Here is a 21478-nt window from a genome sequence, read left to right as displayed (position 1 = left end):
TATTATTATTATTAGTCTCTCATGGGAGGAGCTCTACTGATGGAAAAATGTATCACAAAGGGAGAATTCCTGTTGGTGGAATTCCTCTATAAAAGTACCTTGGACTCCAGTAAGTCTGTTGACTTCCTGAGGAAGGCTAGTGGGCTAAAATGGGCTGGTGTCACAATGACAGGGATCCTTAGTCCTGCTCCTGGAGGGCTGGTGTCCTGCATGTTTTAGAATCTTAACTGGTGCCAAACAACTAACTCAGACTCAGACCAACACACATCAACACTGATGGCAGGCTGTAGTGCAAGTTTTCAACATCTACAGCTTTACTGGAACACCTTTAGTGTTTGGGCCACAAATGGATAAATGGGAGTTGGGAAATAATCCATCTAATTAAAAAAAATGCAATGGTCTGGCAACATATCCAGGGTGTACCCTGCCTCTCGCCTAGTTGCAGTTGGGGGAGGCTCCAGCACCCCATGACCCTGCATAGGAAAAAGCAGGTATAGAAAATGGATGGATAAAAACCAAAATAACAAGCAGACTTGATGAAATAAGTATTTATCAGCTGTGGTTGGTTTATTTATGATATTTTCTGCCTAAAAAACATAAACTAAAAGTTTTTTGTGAAAATAACATCCATGACCTGATAGCAGGAATGACTGAATGCATTTATTCAGCTTTCAAACCCTCTTAGAAACTTGCACACATTACAAAGCCAATGACCATGTCCTCGTGTACTCTTTTTCACTTTCATATAAAGACATCTGTCACTTCATGTTCAAACAAGCGCACTAATGTGAATACCTTCAAGGAGAGGATTTCTGAAAGGACTCTCTGGCCTCCTTTTACTATTTTAAGCCTTTGCCTCTCCTCATGACAGCAGCCATTCATCTACTGTACTACTTGGTTACCTTCAAGCAAGACTGACAGAAAAGAAAGTAGCTCGTTCTACATGGAACCTGTCCCTAACACATGCAAGGGTTGGGAAAACCCCTTTGGCTTTTTAGTTTTTCCCTGGATAAAACATAGAGATTAAGTTTTACTTTAATTTGTGAAAAGTAAACTGCAACAGTCAAAGGGTGGAATGGGTGAATTTTGGAAGCCATGTGGGTCATTAATAATATACAACCTTATCAACTTCCATGGATATATTGGGGTTGTTTGGAGTTATGTGGTTGTAAAAACATAATGTCTAAAGAGCCTACAGGAGCCAAATGAGAACAATTCTGAGTACATTACTCTAAAGAAATGTGGCTTGAAGGACTCCCTCTTGGGCTTGTGAACCCAGGGGCGGCAGGTCCTGTCACTTTGCAGCAGCCTCATGCAGAGGCCCTAATGGCCCCGTAGTGCAGTCTGGTGGCAGCAAACCTGAGGGTGACAAATTGCCACTCAGTTGGTGCGAAGTGCAGGCAGTGAAATGTTCACTGGGACTCGCTGGGGAGTCAAGTTAAGGTCATATTGTCTAATGTGGGTTCTTCAGTGTTTTAAAACATTCAAACACACAACATATGTGCTAGAACTATGTGAAAGTGTGTATGCAAATACTTGTGTGAGCATAGTATGTGCATTCATGGAAAATGTTAAGCACAATAAAAATGGCAGTTATTAGTAAAATGTAACACCTATCTTAATTAACATGTGCACATGTTGTTACTCTTCCACTTAGTTCCCAGTGTTTAGTAGCTGTGGAAAAGCGAGGCAAGGCTTGTATTTCACTGGTATTTTCACCAATATACCATCTTAATAACCTTGGGAGTGCTTGGGAATTTTTGGTCACAATAACATAATTCTCAGAGAAAGCACAGGAATGATCCGACAGAGCGACATCCATCACCATAACCACAGCTGTTCAGACCTTTAGAGGGGACTAGATCCAGACAGTGTCCTCTGTTGTGAGTTTTTTCTTTCACATGCTGAGTTAGACCAAAGTTATCAACACAACAGAATTCTTTAGTTCCTCTGTCCTGAAGGTTATCAGCATGAATGTTGAAATCACCAACAATAAATACACAAAGTCAGCTCAGGTTACTGAGAGAGAGAACATGCACACTCCACACACAAGGCCACCTTCCCCCGGATGAGGCTCAAACCAGCAACCTTCTTGCTGTGAGGCCATGGTGCTAACCACCACACCACCGTGAAGCACCTCCTAAATAATTGGACAAAATGTTAAAAAAATCTGTTTGATGATATCCCTTCAATCTTGATCAACAAAGCTAATGACCCACCTACAAACATCTGTGCCTTGTGTTAGTACAGTAAACACAAGGCTTCAGGACCAATGAAATCCTGATAATCTAGAAGAGGACAAAAGTTGCACAAGGTGGGGTCATTATAAATGACCAGTCAGCGCCTTTACACTACATATTCCATCCTTTATTCTCTTCCTGTGTCCTGTTTATCCTCTGGTGCTCTAAATCATGGATGCCCTGCTCCGGTCCTCGAGGGCCACAATCCTGCAGGTTTTTGATGTGTCCCTGCTCCAAAACCACCTGACTCAAATTGATGAGTTATTGTGCAAAACTTAATAGGCTGTTGGATCTATTTCATTTGAGTCAGGTGTGTTTAAGCAGGAAACACTGGAAAATCTTCAGGACAGAGGCCCTCGAGGACTGACTTTCGTATCCCTGCTCTAAGTCCTGTCCTCTATTTTCATTTGTCTTTTTTTTTCTCTCTATTAATTTTATATTTCAAGCCTAACTAAAATTTCTGGACGCATTTCTAAGTGCTCTTCATCTTCTTTTAACCGCTACAATCCATCTTTGCTCTGTTTTGGAATTTCATTCATTTCTGATTTTCTTTGAAATGATGCTTTTTCCTTTCTTTCTGTCTCTCTCCGCCCCCATCAGTTCATTTAGAGTCAGCTCACAGACTCAACTCTGTGGACAAAGGTGGACAATTCAAGGCTAAGTGCTCAAACAGCCCCAGTTCTCATTTTGTCCTTTCATTCACTCATTATTCCATTCAGTCTTTTCCTGGGTCATGGCTTTTGGCCACAAAGGTTTAAACCAAGAAAAGCTCTGGCTTTGAAGTGATGAAGATGCACAGCAGTAATAGTTAGAGCATGCAACTGAGCAGAAGAGCCCCTATGGATAAGATCTCATTTACCATAGCTGGCTAGAGCTGGTTAAGGCATCTTGTATGAATTTCTGGGCTGTACATAGAAGGATAACGTCAGGCAGAGTCATTCACATGATAATAAGCTGACTGTGTCATTGCTGCTGACAGGTGTCTGTTACCCTTGCTGAGAATGACCAAAACAAGGTGTTGCCATGTCAAATTTTAACCTTCTTTTTAATAAGTTTTGTGCAGCTGTTTGTGCATTTATCTTTGTACTGGATGATTAATTCATCCAGTGTAAGCCAGGACATGTATTGTATAACTAACTGGTTTTGATGTGTCTGCTGCTTCCTCAGTAAACAAGAGCTGAAAATGTTTGTTTAGTCCTGACAGTTCACCTGCAGCCTCATTTAATAAAAATATGTAAAACAAGCGCAACCTCATTTAAAATACATGATGGTGGCATGGAAACAATGAAAATAAAGTCACTGTGTTTGTTTTGGCAGACACACTGACTCCCTCATTCTGTTGATGAAGTAAAAGCCGCTCTTCCCTTTCATAATGATTTTTTTCTATAATCAAACAGCCCTAGTTTCTACATCCAGTGAACCATCAATACAAACAAAGGTCCAGGAATAAAACCTCCAACTGAACCTTATGTTTAAAGTACTTTTACAAATTACTCATGAATAAAACTGAAAACCAAAGTCTACAACGTACAGTGTTACTATATGAATGTTAGCCTTTAATATAATAGCAAAGAGAAATCATTTTCTTAACACAAAGCAGATTTAGAAACCTTCATCCCTGTGTTTAATCTGTAAAATGTTTTAATTTTTCATATGTACACATAGTGAATGTGGAGAATTAAATGTCAGTAGAGGGAAATTCATACTATAAAATAAATAAATAAATAAATAAAAAAGTTGAAAACAAACATTGGAAGTATAATATGTTGTTTTATTTCTTTCTTACATACGAAAAGGCAACAGTATTTCTGAATAAACCAATGATGGGAAACATATCTGTAGATACAATAATTTATGCCAGTGTGACATTTGGTAATCTGCTGTCTACAGCCTCTGAAGAACGTTAGTTTTAAATGCATTCAGTTATAAAAATTTGACACTGGACAACAGTTTCTGCCTCATAGAAAATGCCAAACACATTTTCCTCTTGTGAATTATGTCTAAAAAATAATAATTTTCTTTTCTTTTTAACATTTTAAAACTGATTCAGACATGTTTGAATCTGTAAACAACAGCTTTTCATTTCAGTGTGTACAGCGTCTGTAGAAAACGAATAATTTTCCCAGCCAAATTATGTCAAACCATCACCCAGTATGAACACTAAAATCTTCCCACACATTATTCAAGTCTCAGAGGTTTAACGATTATTCATTTCCTCCACTAAATGTAACGAAGCTTGTTTAATTGTTAACTCTAGGCTAAATTTATTATTGATCTCAGTGTTACTGTAATCTCCAATGAAAATGTGTTTTGTTCACTCAGCTAATACATAGAATAGAATTTCTTTATTGTCATTGTAACAACTACACCAAAATTAGGTGCCTTCCTTGTGGTGTTATACAGAAAAAAAAAAAAAAAGAGTTCATCCTATCATCCTGAACACACAACACGTCCAGCCTTGAATCAGATGGACTACAGCAGCAGAAGACCACACTGGGTGCCTCCTGTCAGCTAAGAACAGGAAACTGAGGCTACAATTCACACAGACTCACCACACTGGACAATTCGATCCATCCTACTTTGCATCAATAATTGAAGCTGGTGGTGTAATGGTGTGGGGAATATTTTCTTGGCCCACTTTGGGCCATTTAGTACCAACGTGGCCTGGTTTAACCACCACAGCTTACTCGAGTATTGTTGCTGACCATGTCCATCCCTTTATGACCACAATTAAGGATGGCTGCTTGCAGCAGAATAATGCATCACGTCACTTGTTGTGGAACAAGAGATTTTCATCATGCACTGCACGGCAGTCGACAAATCTGCAGCAACCGTGTGACACTATCATGTCAATATGGACCAAAGTCACCAAAAAATGCTGCTAACACCTTACTGAATTTTTATCACCAAGAATTAAGGCAGTTCTGAAGGTAAAAGGTGAACCATGGTACTATCAAGGAGGCCAAGTCATATGTTGAAACTGCATTAATGGATCAGAAAGACATCCTTTCACTTGAATTTCTCAACTTGTCAAGACTCCACACAGAGTCTAATCTTCATGCAAAAAACAAATGTTTATTTAACAAAAGAGAATTACGGACAAAGGCAAGAATAAGATAACCAGAGTGGGCTCAATACCACAGGAAGTGTTATAACAGACTGGCAAGGAGAGACTGGAGAAAACAGGTTTTATGCTGTAGAGTTTGATGGGTTGATGTCAGACAGGTGTGCAACAATCCCATTAAGTGCAGCTGCAGGTATAAGAGGGAGGAGAAACTGAGCAAAACCAGAGGCCTGTACTACAAAGCCAGGGTCTTTTTATGTACTACTAGGAGTATAAAAGCACCACCTTCTGACAAATCTATCTATCTAGTCTGTCTGTCATCAGGTGAGGTGAAATATACTATGACTTAAAACAGCATTTGTTAACCACTGAATATATATTTTGTGTGTAGAAAAGGGGTGAGATAGACATAATGTACAATCATGGTCTATCTTACTTTGCTATAAGATATTTTTATATTTCATCTTTAGTTGCTTAGATATATGCTTTTTCCTCAATGGGATTAAACCTAAATAAAACTTAAATTTTGTTATTTTCACCAATATTTTGACCCATCTGCTTCCTTAGTTAGTGGATAAGTGGATTCCAACTTCCACATCACCTCAGGCAGCAGCTTTCTTTCTGCAGAGTATCTTCTTTATGAAATACCTCTTTGTGTTGCCTTTATGTTTCAATAAGAACCTCTTGTTCAGTTGTGTAAAATAACTAGCTTTTTGTCAGCAGTTGCCATGGTGAATCCAGTTAATGAGACTCTATTGATGATGCTTTTTTTTTTATTGTGGTTCACAACTCTGGGCAAAGATACTCAGAGTTGATTGAACATACTTACAGAAGCTGTTCTGGTACCGAAACTCAGAGTTGCTCAGCTCAGAGTAAGTTAACTCGGAGTTTCTGACTAGACTCAGTTAAATCTCCTTTCTGGAACAGGCCCCAGGAAGCGCAGGGGAAGCCAGAGAGACAGGGCATGACTCAACCTAATAGAAAGGCTTGTCAACAATTGAGAAGAAAAACAAAAGTAAAAAAAAAACCCAAAAAAACAAAAAAACAAGGTCTCATATTTGTGTATCCTGTGACTCCTCTACTTCTACTACCTCTTGTTTCTGCAGTGTTTCATGGTTAATATCACTCTGGTTGGTGTTCCACCAGTTTTGTACCTGTGAGTAAATGAGAGTAATTTAACTAAAGTACAAGTGGGACCACAGGTATTTCACAAATTTTCAACTTTACTTGTTAAACTTTTATGTGTTGTGGGCCAATGTAGCTGGTAAATATTTTGAGGTATGAGTGGGCTGCCCTGAGAGTTGCTTGGAAACATATTCAGGACAAACAGGTGCAAAGAAGAAGAAAAAACAGGAGGAGACAGAAAGGAGGAAAGGAGTCTGAGCTGAAAATTGCATAGAAAATTAGAATAGATGGGGGGGGGGGGGGGGCAAGCGAGTTTAAATCAGTGCGATGAGCCATGCACCACTGACTCCTCCTCCAGCCAGACAGATGGATGGCAGTGCTGCTCGGGTGGAGGAGCTTGAAAAATTGAGCTCATTTAAATAATGGATCACCCCATTGCCAAAATACGCCCTTCATAAGTCACATAGGCTCCTGGAATTGCTAAAAACCTGCAGCATCCATCAGATGTCTGGCATGCATGCAGGATGGCTCTGCATTGTGGAAAGTTTGCTGGAGCCTGATTTCTTTAGAAGACCCCAGGTTCTTCTGGTACTGTCTGGATCTGTGTGCACAGTCTCTGATCAACCTATCAACCAAGCAGCTTCCTGTTTGTGCAGCACTCTCGCCTGCTCATCTTCACTCCGCCTGCACAGGAAATGAAACAGTAAGCTCGACCCGCCTGGTCAGGACCAGGTCATTCTGATCTTTGAGAGATTATCATTTTATCATTCATTTGAGTTTCTTTATGAGAAAAGGTAAGACTTCAGAGGTTTCATATCCTAACAAAGGTAGAATAAACAGGATGTTGATGTTGGGAACAAAAGTGGTGGAACAACGAGTAGCAGACACATACTGCAGTTCTAACTCATTACAAGCTTTAATATCCACTTTAATTATATCTTTTTAACGGTGAATGCCAAATTACATTCTAAAGTAAATGCATTTGGCCTTGCATGTTTTAATGTTGCCCTGCACTCTAAACTCTAATGAAACATGATAAAGCTTCAGCAGTTCATGGAATTAAAACGTCAGCTGTGGATGATCTGAAATAAATCTGCTTCTCAGCAATGTTTCCGTAAATTTAATGTGTATTACTGCTGTTTAGCTCATCTAGATTAAATAATTTTCCTCTTAAAAGCCGAATATCCAAAAGGATTCAAACATGATGTATTAATAAGCTCTAGGATAAAAATAAGTCTAAAATTCATTGACTCTGAGATGTGTGTGTTGCAGCACAAAAGGGAACATTTTGAAACAGCATCCTATTTGTCTATAAACAATCAAATGGAGACTATTTGAGTTATGCTATCTGATCATTCTTTTGATAGAAAATGAGGTAACTGAACTCTGCTGAGGGGGAAATGTTTGCATTATGAGGAATACTGTTACATTCTGACTTAATGACAGTTATTATTCATGTCTTGATTTAAATCATGTTTGTCAGAATGAATAATATTTATTTATTACTTTACATTAATTCATATTTTAAATTAATTATGTAAAGGGTCCTAACTTCAATCAAGCCGTAGCAGATGGTTGATAGAAGCTTAGCTCGGTTAGCTTGTGTCACATAGATTTAGATGAAGATAGATGAAGTTAAGACCACCAACCAACTGTAGTTAATACAGAAATGCAGTGGAAAAATGGTCTAAGTCCATTCAGTAGTGATCCACATAGATGTGCTCACTTTTTCCTCCATATATGTTGGATGTTCTTTTCTTTCTTTCTTTCTTTCTTTCTTTTTTGAGTTTGCCTGGTTACTTATTCATATTTATGAACATCCAGCACTGAAATAAGTGGCAGTTTCTTCAAAGAGAAAAGGTCAACTATATTTGACAGCACCTCCACAGGAGGTAAATTACAGCTTTTATCTGGCTGGCTGGCTGGATGGCTGGCTGGATAGCTGGATGGAAAAATAAAGTGACACTGAAAGAAGTAGAATCTAAATATCTAAATATTATTTTCTGCATTCATCTCTCTTGATCTTGATCTTGATTGCAGTTTGGAGTTGGTTAATGCAGTCAATTTCAAAAGGGGGAAAAATATGGTGGCGGACTAGGGAGCAAAACGGTGGCAGAGAACGTCAAAAGTCTGGGATAACTTCACGTTAAACTCACAAAATAAATTCAATACATATGAGATCTGTAAAGCGGGCCTTGTGTACCACGGAAGTACGCCTGCAATGCTCGAACATTTAAAGAGGAGGCATGTCGGACTTACTTAACAACCTCATGCAAGATTTCAAAGCTGAAAGTGAAATAAGATCCATTTATAATAATAATAAGATACATAATCCGATTGGCCGACTAGTCGTTTTAGTAGTGGCTGACTAATCGACCATCAGAATAGTCATTAGTTTCAGCCCTAATGTAAACCATAAAAAATGTTACCTGTTGACTGTTATTGCACACTGTATAGCACAGTAAGTGTAGTTGAATGTGTTTTGTAGTAAATATTAAATAATTGTCCCAAAAGTTCAGCGTTTCTGTGAATGCGCTCTTCTGCTCCCCATGTTCTTCCTCCCCAAAGCTTGGTTACAGTTTGATTGCTCTGCAAACAAGAGTCCCTGAGTCTGTTATGAAACTGCCTGCAAGTGCTTTTGCAGTCCTTCCATTGTTTTAAATTCTTTTCATGCAGGGAGAAAGTCACAAATGATGACATGATGCTTCTGTGTTTGATGCTCGTACTGCAGGTCTCATTAGCCCACACGTTAGTGTCCGTGTTTGCCGTTCACCTACCAATGTATTAGTCTGCTCTTCATCTTTTTTACTGAATCAAAATTGCTTCCATATTACTGATGAAATGGGACCTTTTTCTGTCAACTGTGCTTCAACAGTTTGAGAAGATTAGCTCGGTTTCAGTCTCGCCCCGCTTTTGTGGATCTCTCCAGCTACACTCAGTCTCTCCTACATTTCTGAGGTTTCCCTCCTCAGTCGTTGTATATTTTCATTTGTTTATCAGTTTTTAACTTTTGGGTTTTCTTGGTGCTTAGCAACCAGCTTAAAGGCGCATTTCCACAAACTACTGGACTGATGTGTTCTGATGTCTCATGCTTATTATTAATTGCAGTCTGATTTTGAGTCTATCACTCAGTTCTAACACTCATTTTCCAGTGCTTTGCAAAATACCTTCTATTTTATTATTTCACTTTTAGATCAATTGCACATATACATCACACAACAAGTATACGTTTCTGCATGTATGTAGAAATGTGATAAATACATGTAGATCAAGGATAAAGAAAAAATGCAGCTAGAGACGGAAACAGGGGCTTTTGGTTAGAGGCAATATTTACATTATTTTCAGTTCAGTCCAGTTTCAGTCCAAACTTGTGGCGAAAGATCCTGATCGCCGGTCAGTGGAAGGAGTCCTTCAACAGCCGACCCGCCTAAACAAGCTAAGCTTTTTTCAACATTTCCTGGAGAGCAGCAGTCGGTAAGACAAATTAACAAGCTAGTTGCAGGCTCATTGTAGGAGACATCCTCCCCCTGTCGACTATCGAATCACCCATGTTTAGAAAAATACTAGATAAAATGATTATGAGACAAGTGTGGCCATTTCTTCCCACAGACAGGGACGTTGTTCTTATCGTTTTAAAGCCATTTTGTTTACAATACACAGTAAACACTATGCAGACAGGCAGTGATAATTCAGCTATGATGTTTGTCCATGTCTACATGGTGAATTAAGAAATGGTAAAGTAAAGTAATAAGTAGTGGTGTTTCTTTTCAAATGCAGTAATGAGTAATTTCATTACAATTTACAGAAGCAACGAGTAACTAGTAACTAATTACTTTTATAGAGTAACAAACCCAAAACTAGTCCGGGGTCATCTGCATGATGGGGTGGCTTGGGTTCGTGCTCCGGGGTTGCTGCTCATGGCCCGGGTCTCTGGGCCGCCCTAGTCTGCCTCTAGCCTCCGTAGAGGAGTGGTCACATTTCCACACACACTCATCTCTGATCACTCCTTATTCCTCATCCTGTGCATGCTGACACATGACACACTGAGTTGTCCAGTGGGTTTATACACTAAGAGATCATTTTGTTTACATTTTTTGTGTGTGTTTCTGGTACTTTGGTTCTTGTGATATATGTATTTATGTATTTGTTTGTTGTTGTTTTGGTTATTTTTTGGGAACTCCTGATGATTGTCAGCTTTGCTTGCTTGTAAAAGTCTTTAGAAATTCTCTGTTGTATTTCTGTTCTGTTGTTGCAGATGGTTGTCTGGTGTTAGGCTGGACTGAAAAGTCATCTGTTCTGTCTTTGTATCTTTCTTTTTTCTACTTTCCTTATTACTTCTGTTCACTATTAGCCTTCTTCTTCTGTCCTCTCCGGTCAGGTCCAACAAAATAATGTTGATTCCTTCATTCAAAATAAATAAATAAGATTAAAAAAAAAGAAAAAAAAATCTGATTAGCACCTTCGGAGAAATTTGTTTGGTACAACACAGAAGCCAGACCATCATTCTGTTGGCTAAAATGCTGGACAGAAAAAAAAGGCCACAACTTATTATTTGATTTTTCATCATTAAATGAATACAGTTATAGATTTTTGAAAATCCTGAAAGCTAATTAATGGCCTGAAAGAAAACAGCGACCTTCTTAAAATGTTTTCATGTCCACAGCATCATTTCATCCTTTCACTTTTTTCCTAAATTTTTCTATAAACTACAGTTTGCTCTGAAACCCACAAAACTGATGTAACAGAATTGACTTGCAACACACTAAAACTCATAAAAGCAGCTGTATTTATTTATTTATAAAAGATGAGCTGAGCAACACAGAGGTTCAAGGGAAAGGAAATTGAGACAAGAGAAAAGGAAAATGAAGATGTGATTGGATGAGAAATGAGGAGAAGACATGAAGAAAGGAGGGATGTAAGATGAAGATGGACAGGAAGGCATTGGGGGGATTGCATAAGACGAAGGGCAAGCTGAGCTGTAAAGGAATAAATCTAATTTTATTCTGGCTGGTGGTCACTGAGCTGATGAAATTAGATGAAAGAGGCATGACCTCTGGGCCCCGGAGGCCCCTCACTTACAAAAACATTCACAAAGCCATTTTTATGTTCCTCTTAGTAAATGAGTCCAGCCTGAGGAGACCACAGCGTGTGAATGGGAAGCAAAGAAAAACTTGTGCTATTGCAGCAAAAACTAAATAGAACTAAATTTGCATGTTATCCTCATAGCTGTCATATCAGGGGGTTATTGCACCAAATATTCCTCACATAAAGACTGGCTCAATGTTTCCATTATAATAATTTTGTCCTGAGAGTGCTTACTGGGTTAAAACAAATCACTGCAAACCTGAAAAACACTCGGAGTACATTTCTCTCCTAAGGCTGGACAAACGTCGAAACGAGTTATCTTTGCATCAGGAAGCACACAGCAACATTGACGGGATACATTTCAGTTCGAGCCAAGCTTCATTTCAGTAGCTAATCGAGCTCTTTAGCACAAAAACAAAGTTCTACTTGAAGAATCTTTTTCTTTTAATTTTCTTTTCAGTATATTGACATGTATAATCATATGATTCTTCTTGTAATATGTATATTTGTATTTCAACAGCAGATTTCTTGTGTCTTGTTTTCTTTTATTTGTGTTGAATTTGTGGTGCTGAATGATAAATCTGGAGATGGAGAAAAATACTCACCCACTGACTCAATGCTCAGGGCTAATTCCTGCTTCACTTCTCATCCTCCATCACACGCATTAAACACTTTACTCTGGAACAAGCAGGCAAAGACTGAAGCTGATCCAAAACACAGAATATTCACATACACAGCTTTTCTGTGCATTTGACCTCTTGTCACATTCACACTGAGACCTAATCAAACAAAGAGGTGGTTGGAAGAATTTTCTGTGATGTCTTTGAGTGAGCTGCTTGGTCTGCAGATTAAGGGGAGAAAACATGTAAATGCATCCTGAACAGGATTTGAAAAAATAATGCAAAACAGGGATTTTAAATTATCAAGACAATTGGTTTGGAGAGTAATAAAGGAAATATGTATGTAGTCAGTCTTTGTGCAGTTTTTTTCAACAGATGTTTTTTATTTATTTACATTTTATGAACTGAAGGAGTTTTTAAAATACTTGTGTATCTTTGTTGGATTTGTTAGGTGCCGGACCTTGAATGCACCACTGCTGACGAACAGTTTTGTCATACGTTGCCGCCCTCATACTTCCATACATTTTTTACGTTTCCATGGGTAATACGTCAGTTCATCCACAAATAGGCAATGCCGAGTTCAAAGTTCACTTCCACATTTTGACCCTGGTAGGTGGCAGTAAAGCACCGCTATAAAGTTTTTTTACAACTGTCCAAAAACACCAAAGAGGAAGAGGAAGAAACCACAATGAGGAAGCTTCTCTCAACTTCTGCTTCTTCTTCGGCTGCATCTTCTTCTTCTTTGGGTGCTTTTTATTTGGTGGTTCTGCATCATCTTCTTCCTGTTCCTCTCCTTCTTCTCTGGTTTGTTCCTTTCACTGGTTGCATGTTAGCTCAACACTGCCGCCGCGATTTCCGGTGGTACTGCTCTGTCTTCTGGTTCAAGCAACGGATAACTAAGCTCCCTGAAAATGGACCAAATTACGTACGTAACCAACGCAGAAGATGGACAAATCTGTCCGTCTGTGTTCTGTGTCGAACATAAATGGGCCTTATTTGTGATGTTTAGGTCATTTGAACTCCCTTTATCTTTTACAGATTCCAGGTTTTTGTACATGAATCCAGCCTTATTTAATTCTAACCTAGAGATTTAACCCCATGCAGGGGTTTAAGTTTACATATTCAGATTTTTGTAAGTGGCTACTAACATGTGATTGGCTGGCTGTGTCATTCTACATCTGCAGTGGCCAGGTCGTCTTCTTCCCAGCTTGTCCCAGTGATTCTCCATTATTAAACCGTGCTAATGACAACCTCTGTCTTGATTCCACATCCAACCGGTTATTGCAACCATCACTGATACACCTAATTACCCTTCTGATCATGGCTTGAGATATTTAAAACTTGACCTGAGATCAGCATGCACATCCTCTCAGATCCCTCAGCTGCGTATCCACATTTTTCCTATTTTTATTTCTTATTCTGCATTTTTTTTTTTTTTTTTTGTCAAAACCACATGGTTCTGTGAAATAAGCATATGGTGGTCACTGAGATGAGGATGATGATGATGATGATGCCTGCACAGGTGAACACTTAGACGCTGAAAGCTGCAGTAAATGTCTCACTGGAATCATTAGATCAAGTGAACAATTCCTCAAAAAGTGGCTGGAGGTGAAGTGGAGGAAAGTTACAAACTCTCCACACAAAACTGTGATTTCCTGGAAAAAACTGATGCATTGACAACTCGTGGAGCCGATAAAATCCCAGAGATTTCTGACAAAACAACAGTATACAACATTGTCAGTGATAACTGGGGACTCTTTACCTGAAGATGTGCGTATTCTCTATGTTTTATATTCATGTTCTACACATTTGCAAAAGAAAATCATGATGGGAAACTCCTAGTAGCATCTTTGCTGTGTTTAGCTGAGCTGAGGAAACATTACAAACTTTGTCCTCAACCATTTACTAAAAAAAGAACCAAAGACGTGGACTGAAGTGCAGTAAATGAGTGTCAGACTGTCCAGTCATGCAGATGAAAACCAACACATTAGTCTCAGCACAACAGACTTGCCTCTGAAAGGCAGATTTACAGTTTCCACATCTTTATGGTCACATGGATCCTGATGTCATGATGCGCAAATGTTTAAGTTAATGTCCAGCAGCCAAGATGTGGGCGTTCCTCCTGTGGACTGCATGTGTGTGAAAATCTTCTCTACTTCATATATGTGTCAGGAGTGAAAAGCATTTATAGGAGCAGCTGAGTACTTACCACCTAAAGCTTGCTTCATTACAAAATCCATGATTTCTGCTGTTTTGTTCAGATGTTCTCCTTTAAAGTCAAAGACCACTGAGCATGTAGCCGCCTGAAGACGTCTGGATCCGTCTCAGCTTCCTCTGATGGGATGTTGGGTGTCTTTAGTGACTCTGTTGGATAGAAATAACAAAATATTGAGGATTACCTTTATTACTGCACATTAAATAAACACAAAAACAGTTATCAGATTGAAACAGTATTAAACAGCGCTGACCTGAAAAACAAGTTAATGAGATCTTCTTTACCCTGTGGCAGGAATCTCATTCTGAGAGGAATATGCATGTTTAGCAACCAATACTTTTCCCGTGAGTCACTTCTCTGTAACTCACTACAAGCAGATCAGTCACCTCTAAATTATACATTTTGTAAATATTTAATTAAAAATTAAAAAAAATATATGCTTTTCTGTTCCTCAAAGCACCCAACATGCAGGAGAAAATAAGCTGGAAATGCTGCTCAAAAACAAATGCCCACTAGAAATGGAAAAATATGGAAATCTTCTTTACAACCAAGAAAAAAAATATCCGCATTGGTTCAGTAACATTTCATATACTATGAGGACCTGGTTTCACTTTCAGATACTGCTCTGCATGCCAGTCCTAATGTATGTAACCCAGATGTTGTGTATATAATTCTGTTGAGTCACTGTTCATTTGCTGTGTTCAGTCATGACAATCATCAGGTCGACAGCAGCAGCAGAGTCGGTATAACGTCATATTTAAAAGGTACACACTCATTGATTGGGCTGCGTAGTGTTGTGCTGATATACAGATGAAAAGAAAACAAAAAGAAACAGGTGATGTTTAACAAGCTGAGCATATTTCTGCTTTTCTGGAGAACTGATGAGCAGGATGTTAACAGGATGCAACAAGAACTGATATTTTAAGTGTTTTGTGCCGTTTTAAAGATACAAAACAGTGGAGATTAGACTTTTTCCATTAAGCTCTACAATATAGAACCCATTGCCCACTGAACTCTAGTACAAAACAAATATACTGGAACTTAATCCCACCTTAAAACTTCCCTTTCTGGGTTGGCCTTTGGTAATGTCTGAAAAAAAAAAAATATTGCTGGGATTTGTTTTTGTGAACATCCTGCTGATCTCCCTGCTAATTTAATTTAATTTAATTTAATTTAATTTAATTTAATTTAATTTAATTTAATTTAATTTAATTTTTTAATCCAGTGATGAAAATTATTGAATTCATTAGTGTTTTTTTTTTATAAATATTATTATTATTACTATTGGTAGTAGTAGTAATTTATATTAAATTGACAATCTAAGTCTTATCAGAATACTTTTCTCCATTTCGCTAGACTTTTAGGATTTTTACTTATCATTACTAATATTAAAGCTGGCCTCAAATTTAGTTTCATGTTGTTAGTTTTCTTGTTTGTTTTTTGTTTTTGTTTTCTGGTGTGTAAAGTACTTTGTGGCAATTATAAAGAAAACTACTAAATAAAGTTTAGTATTATTACTATTATTGTTTATTACTTTGCATCACTTCTCTCATGGTTTTGTTTTTCAAGTTTGTCATTTTAATATTTAATTACATTTTTTTTCTAGCATGATCTGATCCGGTATAAATGATACTTTTCTCTTTTATCTAAACTACAGCAACATGTGACAGTTATTTAGTACCAAAAAGGCAAAATACTAATGAAAGAGGAGAAAAGGTCTGCAGCAGAGAGAATTCAAGAAAAACTAAATGTAATTTTAAATGTCAAGTTAGTTTTTAAAATCCTAATTTAGTCTGACAGTGATTATTAGAAGAAGAACAGCATGAATACTGTGTTCCTGTTTTGTCCCTGTTGCGCCTCCATCTATGTGATTAACTGCCTCAGTGTGAACCAAGATGAAATCCTCCACATTTATTGGCCCTGGCAAACCAGAAGAGCATCTCTATGTGAGCAGATTCCTCCTCAGAGTGCCCGGTGTCATTTTGCTTCGGCAATATTTGCCTGAGCTGAATGGAGCCGGGATGAAATAGGATGGGATGGCAGATTGAGCCGCACAGCTTATTCTGGGAGGTAACGGGGGAGACGAGGCAGAGTGGGACCACAATCCATTTTTAACTGTGACCGAGAGCTTCAGGAGGAGAGACGCCTCGTTTCCCACATGCAGACAGAAGCACATGCTGAAGATCAGATTAAACAGGCTGCAAATATAAACCGCCGCACAATCAGACAAATATTAGACACATAACCTCGTATGGAGAGATGCCTGGATTCATACGTGCAACAAATCATCATACGTGTGTAAAGAAGCAGTCTAAAAAGCTGTCTGAATCAGAAGTCTGTGTGACTGGAAAATTAATGAATTAAAAACTAAATTTAAAGTAAAGTAAATTAAAAACTTAAAATGTTAACCTTCTATTTATGATCTTTTTTTTATTTTGCATTTGATAATATAGAAACGTTATACTGAATGGTAAAATAAATTACTATAAATAAATAAATGTGGTAGTTGCAAAAACCTTTTTTAAAATTTGAGTTTTACTAGACTGAGCTGGACTACATTTATTTGGATGAGAATTGAAATTGTTTACGGTCTCTGTAAAGTGTCCTTAATCTCTTTTTGTAAACTGGCAGATTATAAATTAACTGAAAAGTTAAAATAAACATCTTTTCAAATTTTGATGTAGCCAATCCTAGATGCTGTGAATTTCTAATAAATGATGATTTTGTTTAACTTCTCACATTAAAAACTACAGTTATAAATGTCTGTCTTTACTTGACAGATTGACTTAGCTTCTCAGTGATCACGACTTTATTCCTTTTTTTTCTTTGGTGTTTAACATTTCATATTTAAAAAAGCTCAGATGAAAATAACCGAGAAAAAGTCTCATATGTGAAACTTTTCTTCTGTTTGGTTTGGCACAGCAGAACAGATGTTTAGTTTTTGTCTTATTTGATCAGCTGCAGAGACATCTCACAAACTGGAAGTAGGATTTTTATGTGTGTGTGTGTGTGTGTGTGTGTGTGTGTGTGTGTGTGTGTGGTCTGGCAGGAGAGCATTGCTCTTATCTTTTCAGAAAAGCACTCAAGGACTCAGTAATGGAATAAAGATGAAACAAAGGAAAGATGCTGCTGTTCAACAAGGACATCTGCAAGGAAAGGACACACACACACTGACACACACACACCGTGCATTGAGGACAGTTCAGTTTCTAACCTTCACATTCATCATGTGTGACATTAAATGTTTGATATGCTCCCACACAACGGTTATAAAATGTAAGAAAAACTCAGTTTAGTACAACTCTCCTAATTTAGCAATCCTCAAGATCAGGTTTTTATTCTAGTTTCATTTATTCTGGTTTGTTTCATTTTTCCCTTCTCAAATTTTTTATTGCTGTTTTCAATAAAAATTCATCATCCCTGCATCCACATTCACCTTTTCATGACTCAGTATATCAATAACCAGTCCCATTATGGGCTGAGACAACATGCAAACATACCAGTTTCGCTGTATTCATGGGCTATCTAAATATACCATTTAAAAGAAAACATCTTAACTATTAAAGCTTTTAAATTTATGCAGTAAACAAATTTATGTAGTAATGCAAATTCCCTAAAGTCATTACAACTGACAGGATCTTAACCAACTCCGCTGGAGCCTGGACTAGTTTCCAGCCTTATCTGAAGTTAACTGGCATGGTTTCTTCCTCAAATAGTGTCTTTAGTTATACTGTGTCACGGTTATGTTGGAACATAACAAACTTTAACTGTAGTCGTTTTTCATAGTAAGTAAGTAAAAAGTAAAGCAGAAGTCCATCATTTGTTTAAGACATGGACTCAATTCAGAAAATATGCAAAAAGTTATTAAAATATTGCCTCTATTTTACTTTATACCTGTATATATTATATCTTGTGCTTATCTTGCTTTACTGTTGGTGTTGTATTGCTGCTGGTACCCAAATTTCCCTGAGGACTCTCCAAAGGGATTAATAAAGTATTTCTATTCTATCCAGAAAAAAATTAATGAAAGCGGTTGTCATGACAACTGATCAATAGTTCTTTTTGCTGCAAAATTAATTTATTAACAGTTATTCTTGCATCAACTTCATGGGTTGCTAAGCAACAGCAATGCCTGATATGTTTCCTTTTTTTAATTTCATGTGCATTAAAAAAAAAAAGGAAAAAAAAGACATTTGTACAAAACCTTGACATTGGACTAAACGACGCTGGCTTGCTAGACCCTGGAAATATCAAGCCAAAAACGCTGTAGTCAGTCTGATGTAGCAGAGGTAGCTGATCGACTCAGCGCGAAGTATACGGGCGTCCATGGCTGCCTGGATCTCATCACTTCCACTGACCCTGCAGGTCTTATCGTGCAACCAGGTGAGATGTAATGGTTTGTCATTGAGAGAAAGAGAAACACTTTCTGCAGCTAACACTTCACTAGTTATTGCAATCCAGATCCAAACATCAGATGTCCTGAAAGCTCTGATACTTCATAACTTTGAAATCGGTTGCCATGTAAACCTGGTGTGCAGATCAAGTCTCTTGGGGCCTTCATTTGGCCATCCAAATTTATTCCTTCTCTGTCCTTTGGTCAAAGCAGAGAGATCAGAGTTGAAGGTCCTCAATGTTGCACTTACAGTTCTGAAAATGATGCTGTTATGATGTAAACATCATATTTTACACAAGAAAAACATCCCCGTCCTCATTCCAGGAAAAAACAGCATTATTAGATTCCTTCATCATGACAGCCTTACTCTACCTCCCAATGACCAAAACTTTACAGCAACATATGCTGCCACTGATATGACATGGTGGATTCAAGTGTAACAGTACATTGGTGCATCAATCCAAACGAAACATGGATCAAACATAGATATAGTAACAATTTGTAAGTCAAAATTCAGGAAGACAATGTGGATTTCCATTTTGTTTGTTCTAACCAAAATGTCTGAGTTTAATCTGATGAGTAAAAGGCGCACATCCACAGGTGTGGTGTGGAATAGTCAGACTGTACTACCTTTGTTACTTTAACTTGTAAAAATATTTGGTTTGAGATTCTAAATTGGAGTAAGCTTTGCACTATATCCTGCTCCAACACACCTAATTCAAATTAAATGGATCCAACAGCATGTTATCGAGTTTCACACAATGACCCAATAATCTGAAACAGGGAAACATCTAAAACCTGCAGGACAGTTGAGTTGAATATCCCTAATTTACACCATATCCTGCTCTGATGTCTACAAATGAAAAGTTATTCTTTCAGCTTTCTTTTCCTTTATGTGAACATTTTAAAACCAGAATGTGGTGCAATCTGTGTTTGTTGAAACAACACGTTCCTTTTCATTTTTGAAGCCAAAGTCAAGCTGAAGTCTGATTAAGCTCAGGAAGAAAATCACATTCTGATATTTTACATTTTAGGCTGATGTTTGTTTTTGTGATTTGATGTGAATGGAAGTGATTGTGTTCATCAGCATGAGCTATCATCTGGATCCCAAATTGAATAGAATTAATTAGATTTGTGATATCGGTAAACAATGGGTTGTTATTCATTATGTCGATAAAATATGGCATCACTATATAGTCAAATGTCAAAGTCAGCTTTATTGTCAATTTCTTTACATGTACAAGACATACAAAGGAATCAAAATGATGTTTCCAACTGTCCCGCGGTGAAGACAGGACAGGACATTTCAACACTGAAGTAACCATTAAAAATAAAATAAAAATAAATAAAAAAAATTGCACAGCCACAACAAATATCTGAAAACAGAAAGACTGAGATTGATGCAAACTGATAAAACTGCCAATAGAAACGAATGCATCTGAAAATATCTAACAGCAGAAAACAAACTTCCAAAGCAATGTTCTTCTAATCAACTCAAACTATTATTCAAATATTATCAGTAAAAAAAAGCATTGCACAGTAATGTTTTTTTTACTGATAATATGTGAACAATAAATTTGTCATTTAAATCCCATTTGGTACAACTCATTGTTCTCTTACATTAGACGGCCAAATGACACTTAGTTGTAGCTCTTAAGCTTTTCATTGAATTCACTGTGAATGAAGCATCTTGTGAAGAAAATTGACGTTTTAGGCTTTTCTTTTTTTTTTTAATGTTTTTTTTTTCCGAATTAAAAATGGCTGAAAACGTCACCTGGTGTAAAGCAGGTTTAGTTTTTCACATTCAACCTGACGGAGAGGCAACTGTTAGGGACTGCCTGTGTCACAAGAACAGAAAAACTACAATCCAGTAAATATGCATGTTTGCAATAGACACTTGTGACAGAAGAGTTTTTCCAACATTGTTGGGGTTAGGATGAGTTTTTGGTCAGTCGTCCATATTCTTCTCACTCCTGCTCTTCCGAACCCTCCAAACCTTCTGACTCATTATACTCCCGCAAGTCTGCAATATGATGTAACCTGTATTTTATAAATGCTAAAGTTATAGTGCACCAGTTTATTGTTGTTAGATATGTTCCATCTGTCCAGATAATTGTACAGTGACATTAAACATGTATTTAATATGAGATAAGTAGGGCTCGAAATACCACATGAATGTGCACATTCGTGCACATAAAATTGGAGCAGTAGAGTTAATGTTTTACTGCATGTGCACCTGTGCAAGTACGTAAAAAGCCAATAGCTTGCTGTGTAGTTAACTGAATGACTTTGTTGCTGTATTTAGCGAGTATTTAGATCCCTCTAGCAACTCTTTTTCAAAAACGCAACTAGTGACAAATCTTGCAACGTTTTCTGGTGTAACAGAGATTTGTGGAGACTGATGTGAAAGCATGTATCGTTTATTCCTCTTTTCAATGAGCAGCAGTGCTGCTGTAGCCTCCTCCAGACAGAGGCAGTGGCCTGCAATAGGAATAGATTAAGCCAGTATTATTTAGTATGCTGTTATGATGAAAATTGTATACCACTGACTTTTTGTTTCTGTCATTTCCATTTTAACCCGTTAAGGCCCACCCCATGAAAAAATGGTAAGAAAAGTCCAATTTTTTTTAAATATGAGGTCTTTATTTGACTCATTATAACAAAATGTAACAAAAAAATTAACAATTTTTGGGGGGGATATCTACCATTTATTACCATGTGGTAGTTTAAAAATAT

The 21478-nt window shown here is 37.5% G+C and overlaps 1 protein-coding gene across 3 annotated transcripts in view; it reads right to left on the bottom strand.

Annotated features, from left to right (window-relative positions):
- LOC121643022 (complexin-2) overlaps positions 1-21478 on the bottom strand; it is an 83207-nt gene that overhangs the window by 14175 nt on the left and 47554 nt on the right. For all 3 annotated transcript variants that reach the window (XM_041990177.1, XM_041990179.1, XM_041990178.1), the window contains exon 2: positions 14344-14498. In XM_041990177.1, the coding sequence (XP_041846111.1) occupies positions 14344-14374 (31 nt within the window). In that variant the 5' untranslated portion in view covers positions 14375-14498. The remainder of the gene's footprint in view (positions 1-14343; positions 14499-21478) is intronic.

Source organism: Melanotaenia boesemani, chromosome 7 (assembly GCF_017639745.1).
Source record: "Melanotaenia boesemani isolate fMelBoe1 chromosome 7, fMelBoe1.pri, whole genome shotgun sequence".
NCBI classification, from domain to species: Eukaryota; Metazoa; Chordata; class Actinopteri; order Atheriniformes; family Melanotaeniidae; genus Melanotaenia; species Melanotaenia boesemani.
The sequence above is the reverse complement of the archived record's forward strand: the minus strand, read 5'-3'. Positions and strand labels throughout refer to the sequence as shown.